We start from the raw sequence: 12,509 nt of genomic DNA on the forward strand, positions 1-12,509 counted from the left end.
CCCCGCCCACTCAGAGGGTTAAGGATCTGGTGTTGCTGTGAGCTGTGGTGTCGGTCACAGACATGGCTCAGATCTGGTGTTGCTGTGGCTGTGGCGTAGGCTGGCAGCTGTAGCTCTGATAGACCCCTAGCCTGGTGACCTCCTTATGCTGCGGGTATGGCCATAAAAAGACAAAAAAAAAAAAAAAAAAAAAGCAAAGGTGGCCAAAACCAGTGTTCTTCCAGTCTGGGGCCCACAGGACCCGGTACCTGGTAATGAGCTCCTCTGCAGCCTGCGAGCACAGCTGCATCTGAGACACCTCTTCCGTCGCCAGGTCAGCTGCCTGCTGGATGTACAAATGGGTTCGAAGCATGGGTTTACCGGAATCACCCTTCTGCTTATCTTCCCAAGATTTCAAAGTGCTTTCGAAAGCCTGTTGAAAATCAGTATCACAATGAATTGCTATTTTAGAGCTCCAAGGCCCAAAGCAAATGCATATTTAGACAGTACATGAATGACTTTGAAGCTACTATTGCTTTTTTCCTAAATCTAACACCTCATTAAGTAAATGACAAGTTCAAAAAACATATTTTCAGCCTTTCAGCATATTAGTAACGTAGTTGATGACAATATTGATACCACTGAGAAGTTTACAAAAAGGACAGCTTTGATTTATGCTTCGTTATTTACTATTATATGTATAATAAGTCTTACTTGCCATGGGTGTGACCTTAACTAAGAATATACATTTTGGAAAAGGCAAGACTATAAAGATAATAAAAAGCTGGGGACAGTTCCTGCTGTGGCACAGCAGGTTCAGAATCCGGCGTCTCGGCGTCAGCATGGTTCGATCCCCAGCTGGCACAGTGCACTAAGTATCCAGCACTGCCACAGCTGTGGCTGGGATTTGATCCCTGGCCTGGGAACTTTCATATGCTGTGGGTACAGCCATAAAAAAAAAAAAAAAAAAGCAAATTTGTGAAGTGTTCCATAATTTTCAGATTACCATATTTAGAATGGATAAGTAATGAGGTCCTACTGCAGCATAGGAACTATATCCAGTCTCTTGGGATAGACCGTGACGGAAGATAATATAAGAAAGGGAATTATATGTATGTATGACTGGGTCCCTATGCTGTACAGCAGCAATTAACACTGTAAATCAACTATGCTCTAATAAAAAAAAATAAATTAAAAATAATAAATTCCTTTGAAATTTCAAAAAAACCTTAAAAAAATAAAAAAAATTAAAAGATGGGGTTGCCAGGAATTGGGATGGGGGGGAGGCGGAAGAGTAGGTGGAAGACAGGAATTTTTAGGGCAGTGAAACCATGTGCCATGAAACTGTGATGGTAGAGACAAGTGATTATATATTTGTCTAAAGTCACAGAATGTAAAAAATAAAAAAAAATAAATAAAGTCACAGAATGTAGAACACAAAGAGAAATGTAAGCACGACTTTAGTTAATAACAATGATCACTCGTGGCTCATCAGCTGTCAGAAATGTATGACACTCAAGTGAGATGTCAAGGAGAACACAGTGGAGAAAGACAGGAATTCATGAGTTTGTCAAGAGAGGTGAGGAGGTACGTGGGAATAGAATTAGAATTCTCTGCAGGTTCTGTGTAACTTTTCACTAAACCTTTGGCTTTTTAGGGCTGCACCCTCAGCATATGGAAGTTCCCAGGCCAGGGGTTGAAACTGGAGCTACCGCTGCTGGCTCACACCCAAGCCACAGCAACGCCAGATCCAAGCCAGGTCTGCGACCCACACCACAGCTCACGGCAATGCCAGATCCCCGATGTACTGAGCAAGGCCAGGGATCGAACCCGCATCCTCATGGATACTAGTCAGATTCATTTCTGCTGCGCCATGATGGGAACTCCCAAAACTAATTATTTTAAGGACTAAAGAAATATTTGCTCATAGTTAAAACCACAGTGATGTAAATGTCAGACTTGAAAGCAATTTAAATCTTTTCCTTTGGTTTCTATTGTTCATAATAACCCTTTGATTATCTTTTTAAAGGCTTGATAAAACTCTAGAAGGACTTTTTTGGGTTACGTACCCGGTCCCTTGTGAGCATCTGGGCTCTGTTTTTGTGCACAATTTTGATGATCCCTGGAGGCTGAACCCACGCTTCTCCATCCACCTGCACTGGAACTCCCTCATCACCAAATATAGTGATTTTTACCGTACGGCACTGAAAGAAGACAAGTTATTTTAGAGTATAAATCATCTTGAGGAACTGACAATCTTGCATCCAAACTTGACTTTGACACATTCTGTGGAATGGAATGTTATATGCTTTCCCACATATGCTAACACGGTAACAACGGACATGACAAGAAAGTCCATTATTTTTTAGACAAATATACAGTGGAGGAGTCATTTGGAATCGATTTCTCAGTGGCCCAAGTGAAGTCAACTTGATTAGAGAAACAAACCTGAGCTATTCGATGGTGCTGCAGTTTAATGACCCTTGAAACTGCCATTTGCATGCTGTCAAATATTGCAACAACTTCCAGGATCTTGTCATCAAATGACGGTGCAGCAAATATCTGAAAGAAAAAAATGACATCACACGTCCAGCGATACAGTTAAGGCTTAGAGTGGCACGTCAAGCAATGTAAACTCTGCAACTTACACATTTTTAAAAACATGAAATAGTAAGCAGAATGGAATTCCTGCGTGGCACAGCGGAAACGAATCCGACTAGGAATCATGAGGTTGAGGGTTCGATCCCTGGCCTTGCTGTGTGGGTTAAGAATCCGGTGTTGCCATGAGCTATGGTGTAGGTTGCAGACGAGGCTCGGATCCCGTGTTGCTGTGGCTCTGGTGTAGGCTGGCGGCTACAGCTCTGATGAGACCCCTAGCCTGGGAACCTCCATATGCCAGAGGTGCGGCCCTAGAAAAGACCAAAAAAAAAAAAAAAAAAAAAAATTGTGGGTAATAAGTTAGGAACATGAAGCTTTCAGAACACTGCCTGCTACCTAGCAGGTGTTCAAGGAATGTTAGCTAAATTTCTCTTAATCTCACTGATTCCCCACCTTCAGATATTTGAGTGGTGATGAGCTGATAAATAATTGGTTGCTAATTTAAAAAAAATTTTTATACTCCAATAGGATTGGAGCATATTCGTATTGTGAAAATTATAAATATTTCCCATTTTACCTGTATACTTTAATCCCCGCCTGCTCATTTAAGGCCCTGAGAAAAGGGTCAGCTTACATCATAAGCCTCAAGTCAAATGGCCTATCATTCAGTGTATGTGACTCTTCAAAGCTGATGGTAAACTTCTAATTTGTATTTTTATATATACTTTAAAAATTATGCTTTCTCTTTTATTGATCTTTTTTGAAAACTGCATTTCTTATGTTATTTACTTATTTTTGAGGGCCGCACCCGTTCCCAGGCTAGGGTCGAAATGCAGCTACAGCTGCCAGTCTACACCACAGCCACAGCCATGAAGGATCTGAGCTTCGTCTGTGGCCGACACCACAGCTCATGGCAATGCTGGATCCTTAACCCACTGACTGAGGCCAGGGATCAAACCCACGTACTCAAGGATACTAGTTGGGTTCATTACTGCTGAGCCACAACAGGAACTCCATGTTTTTTCTTTTTTACTACAGAAAGTATAAAAACAAAGACAGCCCTAAGCTCAATGGCTGAATGAGCCCTTTGACATATCTAAAAAAAATAATAATATACATTTAGAAAATTGAAGGTTCAGAAAGGTATTTTGGTCAGCAGAATAATATCTACCACCCGCCCCTGAAAATGTCCACATCCTAGTCCCTGGAACCGGTGCATCTGCTACCTTAAGTGGCAAAAGAGACTACAGGTGTGATTAAATTAGGGACCTTGAGATGGGGAGACTATGATTGGTGATGGGGGTGGGCCCAGTGTCATCACACATGTCCTTAAAAGTGGAAGAGGGAGACGACAGAAGAAATCAGGGCAGTGCAAGGTGACAAGGACTCAACTGCCTATGTTGGCTTAGAAGACGTTCCTGGAGTTCCCGTCGTGGTGCAGTGGTTAACGAATCCGACTAGGAACCATGAGGTTGCGGGTTCGGTCCTTGCCCTTGCTCAGTGGGTTAACGATCCGGCGTTGCCGTGAGCTGTGGTGTAGGTTGCAGACGTGGCGGCTCAGATCCCGAGTTGCTGTGGCTCTGGCGTAGGCCGGTGGCTACAGCTCCGATTAGACCCCTAGCCTGGGAACCTCCATGTGCCGTGGGAGCGGCCCAAGAAATGGCAAAAAGACAAAAGACAAAAAAAAAAGAAGACGTTCCTCCGGCCACGAGCCGAGGACTGTGGGCAGCTTCTAGAAAGAGCAGGGAAATACTTACATCGTCTTCCTTCGTTCCACCCCAGAAGTTAGTGCCTCCGGCATAGCTGGGAATGTTCAGCACTGCTATTCCTTGAAGACTGGGAAGAGGAATGTATTGCCCATCACACTGTAAGACCAAAAGCTTAGAGGTCAGACACCCAGAGCAAAACCACAAGTTTGGAAGATGCTAGAATTCCAAAGACAAAGGAGAATGGATGAGAGTGCGTCGGTAATGTTTGTTCTTTGGTAAAGATAGTCCTAGGCATTACCTTCATCCTTTTGTTTTTTAATTTAAAAACATGTAAGAAAGGGTAAAGAGTTATAGCGGAAGTTGTTACAGAAAACCAAACTGAAAAAACTGTTTTATAAAACAACCTAAGTGTCCACTGAAGGGTGGTGAATAGATAAAAAAGTGTATATATATATATAGATACACACACAACACACACACACACACACACACACACACACGTTGAAGGAGTTCCCCTTGTGCCTCAGCAATAATGAACCTGACTAGTATCCATAAGGACGTGGGTTTGATTCCTGGCCCTGCTCAGTGGGTTAAGGATCTGGTGCTGCTGTGAGCTGTGGTGTAGGTCGCAGCTGCAGCTCAGATCTAGCATTGCTCTGGCTGTGGCATAGGCCAGCAGCTGCAGCTCCGATTTGACCCCAGTCTAGGAACTTCCATATGCCATGGGTGCAGCCCTAAAAAAAAAAAGGCAAAATACACACACACACACACACCAGGAATATTATTCAACCATGAAGAAGGAAATCTTGCTATTTTTGACAACATGGAAGGCTTGAGGGCATTTTCCTAAGTGAAATAAGTTACACAGGAAAAGACAGACACAGTATGATCTCATTTATATATGGAACCTAAAAACCAACAAACAACCACCAAGCTCATAGATACAGAGAACAGATTGGTGGCTGCAGAGGCAGGGGTGAGGGGTGGGTAAAATGGGTGAAAGGCATCAAAAGGCACAAACTCATAAAATAAATAATTCATGGAAATGTAAGTGCAGCATGGCAACTACAGTTAATAATATTCCATTGAATATTTGAAGGTCGCTAAGAGAGCAGGTCTTAAAAGTTCCTTTCTTTTTTTTGCTTTTTAGGCTGCATCTGTGGCATATGGAGGTTCCCGGGCGAGGGGTCCAATCGGAGCTGCAGCTGCTGGCCTACGCCAGAGCCACAGCAATGCCAGATCTGAAGCCACGTCTGCGACCTACACCACAGCTCGTGGCAACGCCTGATCCTTAACCCACTGAGCAGGGCAGGGATCGAACCCACATCCTCATGGACCCTGGTCGGGTTCATTAACCACTGAGCCATGAAGGGAACTCCAAAACTGAGTTTTTTAAGGAAAACACATGTATGTCAAAAAGTGCTTCACACTCTATGCCTTCTAATTAATCACTTAAATGAAAACGAATTACCACTTAAATGAAAAAACATACAACGTCATATAGCTGGAAAAGTAACTATGACATGAGTAATTGCCTAACAAATAGAAGGTTTAATCTTCATTTGAAGAGAGAGGTTGCAGAAGTCATATTTAAAATATATGTTAAGTTTTCATTAAATAATTCTCAAATTAAAATCACAACATAATTTTTTTGGGTCTTTTTAGGGCCACACTCGTGGCATACAGAGGTTCCCAGGTTAGGGGTCTAATTGGAGCTGCAGCTGCGGGCCTACACCACAGCTCACGGCAACACCAGATCCCCAACCCACAGAGCAAGGCCAGGGATCAAACCTGCAACCTCATGGTTCCTAGTGGGATTCGTTTCCGCTGCACCACGACGGAACTCCAATTTTTTAACAATTGCATTTTAAGGCCCGAGCAACATTATCTTCAACTTTGAGAATAAATAGAGAACCTACTTTTCAGCCAATTTAAAGGAGTAAGAACACATTATATATTACACTTGATGTACCCCCACCCCACAGGTGTGTTTACAATTCCTTTCTTTTCTTTTACAGGAAAACACCCTCAGAGCGCCACAGTGTATCTGGGCACAGCTGGCGCTCAAAATATACTTCTTTTTTTTTTTCCGGCATGTGGAAGTTCTCAGGCTAGGGGTTGAATTGGAGCTGCAACTGCCGGCTGGTCTGCACCACAGCCACAGCAATGGGATATGAGCCTCATCTGCGACCTACACCACAGCTCACAGCAACGCTGGATCCTTAGCCCACTGAGAGAGGCAAGGGATCGAACCCGAGTCCTCATGGATTCTAGTCGGGTTCATTTCTGCTGCGCCACGATGGGAAATCTCTCAATGTGTGCTTCTCGAATGAATCAACATAAAGCATTTGTTTGAATAATAAATTTTTTATGAACCAAATAAACCGAACAGATATTTTTGTGTGCTTTTAGAAAAAGCTGTTTTAAGTCATATGACTAAAAGGAAATGGAAAAAGCGCTATCTCCGTAAAAAGGAATATTTACAAAAAACTCAGAATAGTCCTCAAACATTTTATAAACAGCTACACAATTTGCAGGCAGAGTATGGAAAAAGATGAAAACTCTCAGAAGTGCCATATGTTTTGCTGAATTGCATTAGGCAAAATACCCAGAGTTAAGAGCTTAATATCCATTTCACAGAGTCTCATAGGGAAAATATGAGCAGCCAGATTCAATAAATTAAGGTCACTTGACTCACTGTTTCTCTCATATTCCAAAATAACTTTAGTAGTATTACATTGTTTTATATCTTCTCTGTTTCCCCACATTTCCACTTGTGGTTCATAATGCTGTGAAATGCTATAAAATTGCAGTTGCATTTATTTTCTTTATTTTTCGTATGGCCACGCCCAAGGGATAGACCTGAGCTGCTGCAGTGACAACGCTGGCTCCTTAACTCTCTGTGCCACAAGAGAACTTCTGTTCGTATATCTCTTTTTGGTTTAAACGGTGATTTCTTATACATTCGCTCCATGAATTACGATTCTGCACAAAAGCATTAATTTATCCATTTTGCGGAAGGAGAACTCAAGATCAAAGCCTTTGTTCTGCACAGATTCAGGTGGGACTTGAACTCAGTTTCACTTTCTTCTATACAACACAACAGGGAAAGGAAACGTTTTCTGTGCAGTAAGTTAAGAGTTTTTATTTGCTAACGACTGGCACTTGGTGGAAGGGATCTTTCTGGGAAAAGTTTCCCAAATGCTAAGTCTCTTTCCTTCACTTTTATCTCAAACGATCCAGGAGTTCCCAATGTGGCTCAGTGCTAATAAACCCAACGAGTATCCATGAGGATGCTGGTTCAAACCCTGACCTCACTCAGCAGGTGAAGGATCCAGTGTTGCCATGAGCTGTGGTGTAGGTCGCAGACGTGGCTTGGATCTGGCCTTGCTGTGGCTGTGGTGTAGGCTGGCAGCTGCAGCTCCGATTGGACCCCTAGCCTGAGAACTTCCATATGCCGCAAGTATGGCCCTAAAGAGCGGGAAAAAAAAAAAAAAAAAAAAAAAGAGTCAAGTGACCCAGCATCGTGAAAATAAAATTTCAAATAATGGACCTTCCATAGTCCTCAGGAATAGCAGGTGTTTGGTTTGTTTATTTTTTACTATGGCAAAGAATTCTCTAAATTGTTTTTCCATGACTTTACGTGTATAATAACATGCTTTCATTTATCTCATTTTACTAATTTTATTTTCCTTTAAATCATTTAACATAAACGTCTATGTCAAGAGTTCTTAACCTGAAGTTCGGAAACCAGGAGTCCATAGATAGAGTCAAGGGCCTGTGAACTTGAATGGTAGAAACATCTCTCTGATGGTCAGCAACCTTCGAAATTTAGCCCTGCCCTCAGTTATAAATGTAGACAACAAACCACATAATAGCAATGCTTGGACTTCATCGCCAATAGAAACAGAGAGTTTGTATTGATTACAGATGTTCCAGATATTGCTATTATCTTTTATGTTCATCATTATTTCCAAAGTGTGAGACTTCTTATATATGCCAGTAGATCTTTGTCATATGACGTGGCAATGAAGAAACACATGTTACTTGATAACAATCTAAAAACATTTTGTTAATTTATCAATCTCATTTTTTTATGTCAGTCTACACAAATTTTTTTTTTTTTTTTTACAGGTGCACCTGCGGCATATGAGTTGCTGTGCCAGGGGTCGACTTAGAGCTGCAGTTGAAATCCACACCACAGCCACAGCCACAGCAGATACGGATCCAAGCCGCATCTGTGCCCTTTGCCAAAGCTTACAGGAACACCAGCTCCTCCATGCTCGGAGCAAGGTCAGGGATTGAACCCGAATCCTCGTGGACACCGTGTCGGGTTCATCTAACTTTATAAGCAGTGATAAATTAAACGTGCTGATCCTGTAGTTGGGCTCTATAGTAAGAGATAGAATAGGTTTATCTTCACTAGGACATTGAGCTGACAATGAATGAGCCAGGCACCGCTCTAGTCCACACTCCAGTATTAAGATAACACCTAAAATAATAAAGCTCTGTTTAATTCATTGAGCTGCCGACTTAGGATTTTACATCTTTCTGTATGCAGTCTATACCTCAGTGAAAAATAGCTGGTTATGGAAGTATCCACTGAGGCGCAGCGGAAGATATCTGACTCAGAACCATGAGGTTGCAGGTTCGATCCCTGGCTTTGCTCAGTGGGTTAAGGATCCGGTGTTGCCGTGAGCTGTGGTGTAGGTTGCAGCTGCCGCTCAGATCCTGCGTTGCTGTGGCTGTAGTGCAGGCCGACAGCTGTAACTCTGATTTTACCCCTAGCCTGGGAATCTCCATATGCCATGGGTGGGCCCTAAAAAACTAAAAAAAAAAAAAAAATCTGGTTATAAAAAGATATAAGATAGGAAAGACATGCCTATCAGCATAAACAGAGAGCCTGGACCAAATTTGAAAAGCAAACAATATTCTAAGAAATTAGTAGACTTTTCAGGGCCGTGTCTCCAATCTTGTTTTTCTTGTAATCAGAAGAGATTAAATAGCTTTTGTTGTCCCCTTCTTTTTAACTTTTATTTCTACTTTATTTTATTTTATTTTTGCTTTTTAGAGGCACACCTGTGGCATACTGAGATTCCCAGGCTAGGGGTTGAATCAGAGCTGTAGCCACCGGCCTACACCACAGCCACAGCAATATGGGATCCAAGCCATGTCTGCGACCTACACCACAGCTCACGGCAACGCTGGATCCTTACCCACTGAGCAAGGCCAGGGATCCAACCTGCGTCCTCATGGATTCTAGTCAGATTCATTTTGCTGAGCCACGATGGGAAATCCAACTTTTGCTGGCCTTAATTTCCTATTTAAATTAGTAAAAAAAAACCCCAAAAACAAAAAACTTAAAATTTGAAATGCTCAAACATCTTTTTTCATTTCCCTAACTTCTTGTTAGAAATAATTGAAACAAAAAAATTTTAAATTAAGAGGTTCAATTTACTATGAGTGATAGTTTCAGGGATTTGTGAAACTTCAGGCTTTACAGAATTGGGTCAGAATTTGGAAAACTTACATGGAAAAATCTGTTTCAAATGCTAACCCATATATGCATTCCCATGGCCCACCTTTTCACAGAACATCAGAACATCCAAATTTCAGGACCTAATGACAATGATGATTAAATGTGTCACTTGTATCCAGTGTCTATACCTCCTTTGGTGTAAAAGGTGATAAGCACCTCTATTTTTTTTCCCTCGAGTGTTTTTGCTTTTGTTTTGCTTTTTTGCTATTTTAGGGCTGCACTGCGGCATATGGAAGTTCCCAGGCTAGGGGTCCAATCAGAGCTGTAGCTGCCCGCCTACACCACAGCCAGAGCAGTGCGGGATCCGAGCCAGGTCTGTGAGCTACATCACAGCTCACGGCAAGGCCGGATCCTTAACCCACTGAGCGAGGTCAGGGATCGAACCCGCATCCTCATGGATCCTAGTTGGGTTCATTAACCGATCAGCTACGAAGGGAACTCCCCATTGAGTGTTTCAACACTATTTAAGAGAAAGTGAGGCCAAATCAGCTTCACAAAGAAATCTCTTTTTTGGGTAAGTAAGATAATCAAAATGTCCCATTTCAAGAGGAACTTACCTCAAGTTGAACCCTCTGTTCCAAATTCTTGTATGATCTCTGTAATAACTCTCTGGTTCCCAGGACTCCATACCACATCAAGTTTTTAGTTCGGCTCCTGAAAATAAAGATTGGCAGAGTATTTCAGGAACTATTATGTATTCACTCTTTAAAGGCAGAGAGAGCAAAAGAGGTACTAAATGAAATTAAAGTAAAAGTGCCTTCGTATAATAACATTATTACCATACCAAAATTACCTGCATTTTTCAGGGTGCTCCTCTCTCTTATTATTAAATTCTAAAGAAATTTTGGCATCCAAACCAATCCCAAAGTAATTGTTCATGACACATTTTTCTGAATATCCATCTCTGTAATAAGAAAAACCACATGACAGTCAATTTCAGGGTCATAACAACAATTACAATTTACACACAAAAAGCACTTGAAACCATTTAAGCTTCCATTTCTTACAGAAGAGAGGAAAGCTTAGCAGGATCATTTCCTATTCCTATGTCCTGTGCACGACACCAGTACGTGTCTGTAATTTTTGGTACATGTGACATAGAGGGATGGGTAGACAGGGTAGTGGAGACAGAGTCATGGTAATGCTTTTCCATTAACTGCAATGAAATCTTAGTTCCTTATCTCCTGCATAAGCCCCTCTCTACACACAAATGGGACGGACTTGCAGTCAGATGCCAATACTCTTCTTTTTCTTTTTGTCTGGCAGCATGTGGGTGTTCCTGGGCCAGGGATCGAACCTGCGCCACAGCAGTGGCAATGCCAGGTCCTTAACCGCTAGGCCACCAGGGAGCTCCCAAACTCCCCTTTTTTGTTTGTTTGTTTATTTTCTTTATTTTATGGCTGAACCCACGGCATAGGGAAGTTCCTGAGCTAGGAATTGAATCCGAGCCATACCTGCAACCCACACCACAACTGTAGCAACGACAGATCCTTTAACCCATTGCACCAGGCCAGGGATAGAACCACGGCACATGGAGGTTGCCAGGTTAGGAGTCCAACCAGAGCTACAGCTGCCAGTCTATGCCAGAGCCACAGCAATGCCAGATCTGAGTGGCGTCTGAGCAATGCCAGATCTTTAACCCCCTGAGCAAGGCCAGGGATTGTACCGGCAACCTCGTGATTTCTAGTCGGATTGTTTCCACGGCACCACGATGGGAACTCCTGCAGTTGCATTCTTAACCCACTGTGCCAGGGCGGGAACTCCTCCTCTTTTTTTTTTTTCAGTGCAAGTCTCCTCCACCTGTACACTTACTGCCTATTTATTGAGCAGAGAACAACTAGTTCAAGTCCTTTCTTCTAGGTGCTTTGGAAAGCTCGAAAAAGTTTAAAGTGTGGGACCGTCTTTCAAGAGTGTCACTAGAGACATGAAATACGACAAAGACAAATTTAAATATGGGAGAAAAAGGAAGTCCATGTTGAAATGCCAAATTGTGTTAAGGAGTTTTAAGAAGGGAAGGGATCAATGTGGGTCAGAAGCTTTCTGAACTAATTAAACCTAGAAGCTGAATGTGGAACTTGATGACAGAATTGGCAAGATGGAAGGAAAAAATGAGGAGGCAGGGGTAGCAAAAATATGCGAATGCAGGCACCGAATGAATAAAATATTCCAGGGAAAAGAGGATAGAGCTGGGACTCCCTTCACCCCAGGGCTGTTATCTGAGACCACAGGCTGGCAGGAAACCTACCATAGGAACAAATGATGAAAACCAACGTATTTCAAACGGGTCAAAGAACGCGTCCTGATCAACTTTTGAAATTTTCTGACTCTCCTTTTTGTACGTGGAACTGTGCTCAATGGAATGCATTTACAATGTCACCGTTCATAGAAAACAGAAACAAGAAAAGCCCCCAGAAAATATTTACAAGAGCATTTTCTTACACGGAATCTGGATCTGGGTCAATAAATGGCGTTGCACCAAAAGGATCGATATTTGCTAGTAACATTTTGTTGATAATAGAACTCCCAGCAATGGAGGCAGCTAGTCCTGCTCTTAAACCTGGGCAGAAAAAAAAAAAAAAAAAAAGAGGATTATATGTTAGGAGAAAAACAGAAAGAGCCAGTCCATTGTTTTCAGATCTAATCTCAAACATCTGACCCCAAAGCATGGTTTCGTGTCTGTTCTC

General features: G+C 42.2%; 1 protein-coding gene across 1 annotated transcript in view; it reads right to left on the reverse strand.

Annotated features, from left to right (window-relative positions):
* Positions 1-12,509, reverse strand: part of DGKH (diacylglycerol kinase eta) — a 198,533-nt gene that overhangs the window by 33,335 nt on the left and 152,689 nt on the right. The window contains 7 exon segments of the mRNA XM_021065624.1: positions 249-412; positions 2,049-2,183; positions 2,428-2,541; positions 4,335-4,442; positions 10,383-10,479; positions 10,619-10,729; positions 12,265-12,382. Coding sequence (XP_020921283.1) covers positions 249-412; positions 2,049-2,183; positions 2,428-2,541; positions 4,335-4,442; positions 10,383-10,479; positions 10,619-10,729; positions 12,265-12,382 — 847 coding nt within the window.

Source organism: Sus scrofa, chromosome 11 (assembly GCF_000003025.6).
Source record: "Sus scrofa isolate TJ Tabasco breed Duroc chromosome 11, Sscrofa11.1, whole genome shotgun sequence".
Lineage (NCBI taxonomy): Eukaryota > Metazoa > Chordata > Mammalia > Artiodactyla > Suidae > Sus > Sus scrofa.